Source organism: Salvelinus sp. IW2-2015, unplaced genomic scaffold (genome assembly GCF_002910315.2).
Source record: "Salvelinus sp. IW2-2015 unplaced genomic scaffold, ASM291031v2 Un_scaffold1904, whole genome shotgun sequence".
NCBI classification, from domain to species: Eukaryota; Metazoa; Chordata; class Actinopteri; order Salmoniformes; family Salmonidae; genus Salvelinus; species Salvelinus sp. IW2-2015.
This window is the reverse complement of record NW_019943265.1, coordinates 111,079-123,156: the sequence shown is the minus strand read 5'-3', so window position 1 is coordinate 123,156 and position 12,078 is coordinate 111,079. Positions and strand designations below refer to the sequence as shown.

Genomic DNA, 12,078 nt, shown 5'->3' with positions numbered 1-12,078 from the left:
TGTCATCCACTTAACTCCGCTGTTCATCCACGTAACTCCCGCTGTCATCCACGTAACTCCCGCTGTCAACCACATAACTCCCGCCTGTCAAACCCACATTAACTCCGCTGTCAACCACTTAACTCCGCGTCCATCCACGTACTCTTGCTGTCATCCACTTAACTCCGCTGTCATCCACGTAACTCCCCACTGCGATCCACGTAACTCCGCTGTCATCCACGTAACTCCCGCTGTCATCCCGTAACTCCCGCTGTCATCCATCGCGTACGCGTAACTCCCGCTGTCATCGCGTAACATCCCGCTGTCAACCGCGGTAACTCCCGCTGTGCTGTCATCCGCGTAACTCCCGGTCACTGCCGCGTAACTCCAGCTGTCTCCCGCGTAATCCGCGTGTTCATCGCGTAACTCCCGCTGTCATCCCGCGTAACTCCCGCTGTATCCGCGTAACTCCCGCTGTCATGCCGCTCACTCCCGCTGATCAACCACGTAACTCTTGCTGTCAACCACGTAACTCTTGCTGTCAACCACGTAACTCTTGCTGTCAACCACGTAACTCTTGCTGTCGATGTCATCCACATAACTCCCGCTGTCATCCACATAACTCCGCTGTCATCCACGTAACTCTTGCTGTCATCCACTTAACTCCCGCTGTCATCCATTTAACTCCCGCTGTCATCCACGTAACTCCCGCTGTCAACGCGTAACTCTCGCTGTCAACCACGTCACTCCCGCTGTCAACCACGTAACTCTTGCTGTCAACCACTAACTCTGCTGCTCAAACCACGTAACTCTGCTGTCACCACGTAACCTGCTGTCATCCACATAACTCTGCTGTCAACACCGTAACTCGTTGCTGTCAGTCATCGCCACATAACTCCCGCTGTCATCCACGTAACTCCTTGCTGTCATCCACTTAACTCCCGCTGTCATCCATTTCAACTCCCGGCTGTCATCCACGTAACTGCCCGCTGTCAACGCTAACTCTCCTGTCAACCACGTCACTCCCGCTGTCAACCACGTAACTCTTGCTGTCAACCACGTAAACTCTTGCGTGCAACCACGTAACTCTGTGCTGTCAACCACGTAACTCTTGCTGTCACCACATAACTCTTCGCTGTCAACCACGTAACTCTTGCTGTCGATGTCATCCGCATAACATCCACGCTGTCATCCACGTAACTCTTGCTGTCATCCACCTTAACTCCCGCTGTCATCACGTAACTCCCTGTCATCCACGTAACTCCCGCTGTCATCCTACACGCGTAACTCCCGCTGTCATCCGCGTAACTCCCGCTGTCATCTACCGCGTAACTCCCGCTCTATCCGCGTAACTCCCGCTGTCATACTCGCGTAACTCCCCGCTGTCATCCGCGTAACTCGCCGCTGTCATCCCGTAACTCCCTGTCATACCGCGTAACTCACGCTGTCATCCGCGTAATCCAGCTGTCATCCGCGTAACTCCCGCTGTCATCTCCGCGTCACTCCCGCTGTCAAACAACTCCAACTCCTTGCTGTCAACACGCTAACTCTTGCTGTCAACCACGTAACCTTCGCTGTCAACCACGCTTCACTCTTGCTGCTGTCAACCACGTACCTTGTTAACTTGTTCTTGTTTACTTCTAAGGGGTACATTACCAACTAATGAACTGGAACACTGGATTCTGATTGGTGAACCAAGCAGGAAACACCCTGCTATTCACTGTAAAAAGTATGACCCTTTCTGACTTGTTTCCAACAAAATTATATACAGTATTTTTCTGTTGTTGTTGTACCATGTTTTCTTCTTAGTTGATTACTTTTTCTCTTCTGTAACTTGCGGTTGTTTTCAGGTGGGCTGATATCGCCACAGATCTCAACACACAAAATCCAGAATACCTTGATATTCGTCACACGGAGAGGGGAATTCAGTGCCGCAAAACCAAAAAGGTTTTCATTTTCATTTCAGTTTAATAGTTATGATAGTTGTTAGGGTACCAGTTATGCAAACAATGGGATGAGGATGAGTTAGAGCCCTGCACGGGCATYAATTTTAAMCCCTACCCATGCCCATGCTACCCATGCCCATGCTACCCATGCTCGCTCACGTTTCGTCATTGAGCAGAGCAGCCCAATCGTAGCCGTTGCTATGGTCKCTCACAGACTCAGAGCCACCATGAGCAGAGTGCATGCAGAGCGAACAGCGCGCAGGAAGCGGGTGACAGACAGAGGAGCAACTAATGGATTTACTTACAAAGGAAGTTATTTCGGGCAGGGCCTTAAATTTGGCAAAAGCAATCAGGCAGGGTAGGGTCTGAATTCAGAAATAACTCCCTCTGTAAGTAAATCCATTAGTRGCTCCTCTGTCTGTCACRCGCTTCCTGCGSGCTGTTCGCTCRGCATGCACTCTGCTCATGGTGGCTCTGAGTCTGTGAGTGACCATAGCAACGYCTACGGCTTGGGCTGCTCTGCTCAATGACGAAACGTGAGCGAGCTGTTAGTTACTTTTCATCACTCTAAACTCACAGACAAACTCAAGGAATATTATATATTATTATTATCTGTGAAATAATATCTCCTGTCTTGTATTTAGTTGAAGCACTTCTGGCACCATGTGATGATCTTAGTCAGATATGTACTGCAGAGCACGAGCAAACGGCTCAGCTTCAAAATGCTAGTGATACCCAAGCCCTGCCGTACCCTYGTTATTGATGAAAAATTTAACAGGCTCTACCCTAACCCAATGCATAATGTCAGGGACCCATTGGGCTCCGGTAGCAGAGCTCTAGTATGAGTACAGCATTTCTGACGTGAKCCTCTCCTCTTCTCAGTTTTTATAGTTATGTTAAAATGTAAAAGTTGAAGGTACCATTCGTGGGTCTGTACCGCATTTCTGACATGAACCTCTTCTCTCCTGGCAGGTGGGWGGGAATCTTCACTGCATCATGGCCTTCCAGAGGGTCAACTGGCAGAAGCTAGGCCCCTGGGCCCTCAACCTGGAGAACCTGAGACATGATCTCCACCACCAGGGGTCTGAGAGGGCCCAGGGGGGCTTAGCAGAGGTCCAGGAGGACAGGGAGAAGACCTCAGGAAAACACCAGGCTTTGGCRCGGCTAGGCCGCTCCAACAGCACAGGTACCAGTAACCAGAAGGACGTAGCTTGGAAACAGCTGTCCAACACCACAGAGTACAGACACAGGAGCTCACCCGAGAGCGACGTCGAAGAAGACGCCACAGATGACTGAGACTCYATGAAGTTCACGCTGTGAAGTTAGTGCTGCTAAAATATACTGGTTAGTATCTCAAACGTTCTCATAGTTTTTCACCAAAAAAAGAGAGCCGAAGTGTTATTTTACCCCGTCTAGCGTCATCCAGATTCCGTCAAGGATTTTGCTTGATTATTGTAATGAAAAGTTAGTACAACATACAAGTCGATACACTTTAGTGTGAAAGCTACGTTTAATCGTCTAGCAATGTATAGAGGACTGCTGCTATTAATCAGAATGTCTGATAACATTGCATTTAAAAGCCATTTAAGAAATAGGAGAATAAGAATACAAATCAATTTATTATACGCTTTAAAGTGAGTGTGTTAGTTTGCGAATGTGACTTGAAATCCAGTGACTATTGTAAGCCAAGTTTTTCTCAACTCCACGATGCACATCACATCAACGGAGTTGAGCGGAGACGACTTGGGCAGACCTCAAACGAGTCGCTGTCAGTCGATAAACCCTTACCGTGTACCTATGTTTGTCCTCTGTAGCCACCTTTTTAAATTCCTTACCGTGTACCTATGTTTGTCCTCTGTAGCCGCCTTTTTAAATTCCTTACCGTGTACCTATGTTTGTCCTCTGTAGCTGCCTTTCTTTAAAACTTCTTATGGCTGCAATCCCGCTAACGGATCGATATTAGAACAGCCAGTGAAAGTGCAGGGCGCCAAATTCAAACAACAGAAATCTCATAATTAAAATTCTCAAACATACATGTGTTTATTATCATTTTAAAGGTAATCTTGTTGTTAATCCCACCAAATTTTCAGCGAAAGCACCACAAACGATTATTTTAGCTCACCGCCAAATCACAGACAAACACAGTCATTTTTCCAGCCAAAGATAGGAGTCACAAAAAGCACAAATAGAGATAAAATTAATCACTAACCTTTGATGATCTTCATCAGATGACACTCATAAGACTTCATGTTACACAATACATGTATGTTTTGTTTGAACAAGTTCATATTTATATAAAAAAATCTGAGTTTACATTGACGTGTTACGTTCACTAGTTCCAAAAACATCCAGTGATAGTGCATAGCCACATCGTTTCAACAGAAATACTCATCATAAATGTAGATGATAATACAAGTTATACACATGGAATTCTAGATCCCGGTCCCGTGTGGCTCAGTTGGTAGAGCATGGCGCTTGCAACGCCAGGGTTGTGGGTTCATTCCCCACGGGACCAGGATGAATATGTATGAACTTTCCAATTTGTAAGTCGCTCTGGATAAGAGCGTCTGCTAAATGACTTAAATGTAAATGTTAAATGTAGATATACCTCTGCTTAATGCAACCGCTGTGTCAGATTTCAAAAAGACTTTACGGAAAAAGCAAACCATGCAATAATCTGAGACGGCGCTCAGAACAATAGTCAAATTAGCCGCCATGTTGGAGTCAACAGAAACCGGAAATTACATGATAAATATTCCCTTACCTTTGATGATCTTCATCAGAATGCACTCCCAGGAATCCCAGGTCCACAATAAATGCTTGATTTGTTCGATAATGTCCGTTATTTATGTCCAATTAGCTACTTTTGTTAGCGCGTTTGGTAAACAATTCCAAAGTCACGAAGCGCGTTCACTAAAACCTGACGAAATGTCCAAAAGTTCCGTAACAGTCAGTAGAAACATGTCAAACGATGTATTGAATCAATCTTTAGAATGTTGTTAACATAAATCTTGAATAACGTTCCAACCGGGAGAATTACATTGACTTCAGATGAGCGATGGAACAGAGCTCCCTCTCATGTGAACGCGCATGGTCAAAGAATGGTCACTTCATGGCAGACGTGACTAATTCTCCTCTCATTTGGCCCCCCTTCACAGTAGAGTCATCAGACAAAGTTCTACAGACTGTTGACATCTAGTGGAAGCCGTAGGAAGTGAAAACTCATTCATATCTTGCTGTAATTTCAATGGGATCTTGGTTGAAAATCGACCAGCCTAATAATTTCCACTTCCTGTTTGGATTTTTTCTCAGGTTTTTGCCTGCCATATGAGTTCTGTTATACTCACAGACAAAGTTCAAACAGTTTTAGAAACTTCAGAGTGTTTTCTATCCAATTCTAATAATAATATGCATATATTAGCAACTATGACTGAGGAGCAGGCCGTTTACTCTGGGCACCTCTGTGCAACTTTCATCCAAGCTACTCAATACTACCCCTGCAGCCACAAGAAGTTAATTCTTTACCGTGTACCTATGTTTGTCCTCTGTAGCTGCCTTTCTTAATTCCTTACCTTGTACCTATGTTTGTACTCTGTAGCTGCCTTTCTTAATTCCTTACTTTTATTTATGTTTGTCCTCTGTAGCTGCCTTTCTTAATTCCTTACCTTGTACCTATGTTTGTCCTCTATAGCTGCCTTTCTTAATTCCTTACCGTGTACCTATGTTTGTCCTCTGTAGCCGCCTTTCTTTAATCCTTACCGTGTACCTATGTTTGTCCTCTGTAGCTGCCTTTCTTAATTCCTTACCTTGTACCTATGTTTGTCCTCTGTAGCTGCCTTTTTAATTCCTTACCTTGTACCTATGTTTGTCCTCTGTAGCTGCCTTTCTTTAATTCCTTACATTGTACCTATGTTTGTCCTCTGTAGCTGCCTTTCTTAATTCCTTACCGTGTACCTATGTTTGTCCTCTGAGCTGCCTTTCTTAATTCCTTACCGTGTACCTATGTTTGTCCTCTGTAGCTGCCTTTCTTAATTCCTTATCTTGTACCTATGGTGTCCTCTGTTACTGCCTTTCTTAAACCCCTACCGTGTACCTATGTTTGTCCTCTGTAGCTGCCTTTCTTAAACCCCTACCGTGTACCTATGTTTGTTTTCTGTAGCTGCCTTTCTTAATTCTTACCTTGTACCTGTTTGTCCTCTAGCTGCCTTTCTTTAAACCTCTACCGTGTACCTATGTTTGTCCTCTGTAGCTGCCTTTCTTAAACCCCTACCGTGTACCTATGTTTGTCCTCTGTAGCTGCCTTCTTTAAACCCCTACCGTGTACCTATGTTTGTCCTCTGTAGCTGCCTTTCTTAAACCCCTACCGTGTACCTATGTTTGTCCTCTGTAGCTGCGTTTCTTAAACCCCTACCGTGTACCTATGTTTGTCCTCTGTAGCTGTTTGTAGCTGCGTGCCTTTCTTTGTTTGCTGATATCCGTACTTTTTAATAAAACCTTTATCCAATACAACCACAGACTGTTTCCTGTATCGACCGACAGCGACTCCGCCCACAGTTGTCGCAAACAAACTCCACCGAGATGTACAGTAGAGTTGAGAAACCCAGCTACAGGAAAACTAACTACAGAAACAATGATGTACATATGGTTGAGAAACCCAGCTACAGGAAAGCTAACTACAGAAGCAATGATTTACATATGGTTGAGAAACCCAGCTACAGTAAAACTAACTACAGAAACAATGATGTACATATGGTTGAGAAACCCAGCTACAGGAAAGCTAACTACAGAAACAACCATGGTAGAGTTGAGAAACCCAGCTACAGGAAAACTAACTACAGAAACAACCGTGGTAGATTGAGAAACCCAGCTACAGTAAAACTAACTACAGAAACAATCATGGTAGAGTTGAGAAACCCAGCTACAGGAAAACTAACGACAAAGCAATGATGTACAAATGGTTGAGAAACCCAGCTACAGGAAAAACTAACTACAGAAACAACCATGGTAGAGTTGAGAAACCCAGCTACAGGAAAACTAACTACAGAAACAATGATGTACATATGGTTGAGAAACCCAGCTACAGGAAAACTAACTACAGAAACAACCATGGTAGAGTTGAGAAACCCAGCTACAGGAAAACTAACTACAGAAACAATGATGTACATATGGTAGAGTTGGAGAACCCATCTACAGTAAAACTAACTACAGAAACAACCATGTACAGTCGTGGCCAAAAGTTTTGAGAATGACACAAATATTAATTTCCACAAAGTTTGCTGCTTGTGTCTTTAGATATTCTGTCAGATGTTACTATGGAATACTGAAGTATAATTACAAGCATTTCAGAAGTGTCAAAGGCTTTTTATTGACAATTACATGAAGTTGATACAAAGGGTCTAGATTTGCAGTGTTGACCCTTCTTTTTCAAGACCTCTGCAATCCGCCCTGGCATGCTGTCAATTAACTTCTGGGCCACATCCTGACTGATGGCAGCCCAGTCTTGCATAATCAATGCTTGGAGTTTGTCAGAATTTGTGGGGTTTTGTTTGTCCATCCGCATCTTGAGGATTGACCACAAGTTCTCAATGGGATTAAGGTCTGGGGAGTTTCCTGGCCATGGAGACAAAATATCGATGTTTTGTTCCCCGAGCCACTTAGTTATCACTTTTGCCTTATGGCAAGGTGCTCCATCATACTGGAAAAGGCATTGTTCGTCACCAAACTATTCCTGGATGGTTGGGAGAAGTTGCTCTCGGAGGATGTGTTGGTACCATTCTTTATTCATGGCTGTGTTCATAGGCAAAATTGTGAGTGAGCCCTCTCCCTTGGCTGAGAAGCAACCCCACACATGAATGGTCTCAGGATGCTTTACTGTTGGCATGACACAGGACTGATGGTAGCGCTCACCTTGTCTTCTCGCGACAAGCTTTATTCCGGATGCCCCAAACAATCGGAAAGGAATTCATCAGAGAAAACGACTTTACCCCAGTCCTCAGCAGTCCAATCCCTGTACCTTTTGCAGAATATCAGTCTGTTCCTGATGTTTTTCCTGGAGAGAAGTGGCTTCTTTTCTGCCCTTCTTGACACCAGGCCATCCTCCAAAAGTCTTTGCCTCACTGTGCGTGCAGATGCATTCACACCTGCCTGCTGCCATTCCTGAGCAAGCTCTGTACTGGTGGTGCCCCGATCCCGCAGCTGAATCAACTTTAGGAGACGGTCCTGGCGCTTGCTGGACTTCTTGGGTGCCCTGACGCCTTCTCACAACAATTGAACCGCTCTCCTTGATGTTCTTGATGATCCGATAAATGGTTGATTTAGGTGCCATTTTACTGGCAGCAATATCCTTGCCTGTGAAGCCCTTTTTGTGCAAGCAATGATGACGGCACGTGTTTCCTTGCAGGTAACCATGGTTGACAGAGGAAGAACAATGATTCCAAGCACCACCGTCCTTTTGAAGCTTCCAGTCTGTTATTCAAACTCAATCAGCATGACAGAGTGATCTCCAGCTTTGTCCTCATCAACACTCACACCTGTGTTAACGAGAGAATCACTGACATGATGTCAGCTGGTCCTTTTGTGGCAGGGCTGAAATGCAGTGGAAATGTTTTTTGGGGATTCAGTTCATTTGCATGGCAAAGAGGGACTTTATTAATTGCAATTCATCTATCACTCTTCATAACATTCTGGAGTATATGCAAATTGCCATCATACAAACTGAGGCAGCAGACTTTGTGAAAATTTATATTTGTGTCATTCTCAAAACTTTTGGCCACGACTGTATATATGGTAGAGTTGAGAAACCCAGCTACAGGAAAACGAACTACAGAAACAACGATGTACATATGGTAGAGTTGAGAAACCCAGCTACAGGAAAACTAACTACAGAAACGTGCATCAGTGGGTACAGTTGACATTGTGATGTCCTGTGAAACTATGTTATGTGTAGACGTTCTTTTCCCAAAGAAAATACCTGAGAAATCAAGTCGACGGATGCTCATCACCTACCAAGATGTAGAGCTTTATCTTTGTGTTGTTATTGATGTCCAACGTGAGAGACAAAGGATAATGAGTGCATGATTGTTTCCATTGTGTGTCTTTAAAGCCACAGTCTCCTGCTTAGATCTCCCTGCTCAAACATCTGTGTTTTCGTGTTTAGACCACTGTAAAATGTATAATTATTTATTAATGTGGATTAGATTGACTCTTTTTTTTCTTAATAAATAACAATTTATATCAACTCATATCAAAAAGTGTCATAATTTTATACAAATAATGAGTCCACAGTATGAGTCATAATACCCATAAAACCTAGAGGACAAACAAGAAAATGTTTTTTTCCCCCACCATTTATTTTCCCATAGGGGATTTTAGAAACACTTAAAATAAGGGCTGTGTTAAAATAAGGGCGGTGGTAAAATAAGGGCTGTGGTAAAATAAGGGCTGTGGTAAAATAAGGGCTGTGGTAAAATAAGGGCTGTGTTTCGTGTAGGCTTACCCTGGCGTGAATACATAGGCTGAATTGATACAATACTCCCGAGTGGCGCAGTGGTCTAAGACACTGCATCTCAGTGCAAGAGGCGTCACTGCAGTTCCTGGTTCGTATCCAGGCTGCATCACATCCGGACGTGATTGGGAGTCCCATAGGGCGGTGCACAATTGGCCCCAGCGTCATCCGGGGTAGGCCGTRGTTGTAAATAAGAATTTGTTCTTAACTGACTTGCCTAGTTAAATAAAGGTTAAAATAAAAATACCTGTTAGCAAAGGTGTCCGCTAGAGATGACGTTCAGGAGTTGTCAGAAATTCGTAGTCTTGATGCTAATTAGCATTTTTGAATCAGAGTAAATAGAGCTGAATATATTGATAAGAGTCACCTTGTCCGAGGGACATTTTTTTTACATGTTTATCAAACCATCACGCCAGGGTAAGCCTATACAAAACACAGCCCTTATTTTAACACAGCCCTTATTTTAACACAGCCCTTATTTTAACACAGCTCTTTTGTTTCGTGTAGGCTTACCCTGGCGCTATTTTTTGATAACACCGTCAACGGTGTTACCGTCAATACCCAGAACACCGTCGTGAACACCCAGAACTTGTGTGCGACGCGGAGTGTGCGATGTGGAGTGTGCGACGCGGAGTGTTCGATGTGGAGTGTGCGACACGGAGTGTGCTACTTTCTTTATTTTTTATAGTTTATTCGCCGTTACTCAGCACCTCGACACAAACTGTTTTTCTGGGTGCGCCAGCTCATGTTTTTTAGTATAAAGACTGGTGACATCAAAAGTACACAGAATATAATTTTCAGGTTTATAGTCCACAGATTTCAAAAGATTCATCAAATCAATAGAGTTTCTAGTATACGTGGGGAGGGAGAGAACGCCCAGGGTTTCACAAAATGGTCTACAAAAGACAGAGATATTCTCTGTCAGAGATGCGATACTACCCTGCCTGGTATAGGTGGTGTCATGCTCTTGTGAATTTAGGGTAGAGCGTATATGACAGGTGTGGTTTGGCAGTCAACTTTCATATACTCATATTCTGTCTTTGTAATTTCCCCTTCATTCAAAAATGTAGCAAAATTATCATGGARCAGAGYCTTTAATTGATTAGTAGGGTCCTTTTGGGAGTCTTTTGTAAAATTCATCATCACTAAGTTGTCTCGGAATTTCCTTTTTATAGTCTGCTGCATTTAGTATCARTGTTGCCCCTCCTTTGTCATCAGGTTTTATAATGATGCTGGAGTCCTTTTTCAGTTCCATAAGGGATTCTTTCTCTGTTTTGGACATAGTGAAGTCAAAGTTGTCAGAAAATATAAATAGTAGGGTCAAGTACAGATACCACTAAAAACTACTTAAGTGGTACTTTTAAAGTATTTTTACTTAAGTACTTTACACCAATGCCCCTGACTAATCTAAACCAATAGCTATGATTGGAGGGCTGGTCTCTCTGTATAATTGACTCAGGGCGATACATCTGTCCTCCTCTCACCCTGTCTGTGTGATGCACTATATCATCCAAACTACTCTGGTGAAGGTCGTTGTGACTGAATGTAGGCTAGAGGAAAAGGGTAGAGTGGAGTGCATTGTGTATACAGTGTAGAATATTTTTTTTTTTAAAGTAGAACTAAGTACTATTTGGTTATGTCGAGGTCTAGAATGTAACATAATGTAATTGCTTGCTGTTTGGTGTTTTAGGCTGGGTTTCTGTATAGCACTTTGTGACATCGGCTGATGTAAAAAGGGCTTTATAAATACATTTGATTGATTGATTGATTGTGGAATACCTTGTATTATCTTTATTCTTAGCCAGGTGATGATGTACATCTTTCTCAARTAGGTGGCAATATGTTTCAAGAGAGGGATTTCTTTTGGGTGGTAAAAATGTGCTTTTTCTCTTTTAAAATATGTATTTTCCCTTGACATGTCCTCAGGGCGAGAGTCGGGTTCATTATCAATCAGGTTATCAATGGGTGCCTATTCAGCCAAATTTATACCAATGAAATCAAGAGGGGCATTTTCTTGACAACTTTTTCAGTCACTAGAGCATCAATAAACTGTTATGGGTTTTCATGAATAATGACTAAATGATATATACATTTAACGTAGAACTATAACTAAAACTACCCTGTCATTGTAGATTGTATGAAATTATTAGAATCATACCTCTATAAATCTGATGTGTGTAGTTTTAGTCAGAATTAGGACAAGGACTTTTTGTTCCTTTTCAGTATGTAAGCAGGTGCAAGTGTGAGACAATGTATGAGATAAGAGGAGCTATCGACAGACAAGCTGTACTACTGTGTTCCTTACAGGACATTCTGTCCCCACCCAGGGAGGGGAGAGACCTTGGGCTCTGTAGTAGATTGTATAACAGGTGGCAGACAATGTATGACAGGAAGACTTGTGAACTATATTGTCATTGTTTTCTGAGAGGAGGGACATTTATGACGAAAGTGAGGTATATATAGACCAATGTACAGGAAATGATAGGTGCAACATTCCGTAAATAAACATTTTACTTTTGTAGACTGGGCCTCTGTCTGTTTTTATTTCTATCAGTATCCTACAAATCCTGATATAGCAGACTGAGGAATTTAATTTAATTGGTTAAAGAATATGAGAACTTAATTCTCCTAACATAAACAGGTAGGGGA

At 43.0% G+C, this 12,078-nt stretch overlaps 1 protein-coding gene across 2 annotated transcripts in view; it reads left to right on the top strand.

Annotated features, from left to right (window-relative positions):
- Window positions 1-6,989, top strand: part of LOC112072370 (basic immunoglobulin-like variable motif-containing protein) — a 26,788-nt gene extending 19,799 nt beyond the window's left edge. Inside the window, exons 8-11 of one of the 2 annotated variants that reach the window (XR_011476169.1) lie at window positions 1,625-1,708; window positions 1,830-1,926; window positions 2,898-6,728; window positions 6,779-6,989. Coding sequence is in view for 1 of the 2 variants with exons in the window: in XM_024139782.2 (XP_023995550.1) it covers window positions 1,625-1,708; window positions 1,830-1,926; window positions 2,898-3,221 (505 nt within the window). In the remaining variant the exon portion in view is untranslated. Of the gene's footprint in view, window positions 1-1,624; window positions 1,709-1,829; window positions 1,927-2,897 lie in introns of both variants that reach the window. The other variant, XM_024139782.2, reaches the window with a different exon arrangement.
- Window positions 6,990-12,078: the final 5,089 nt, after the last annotated feature.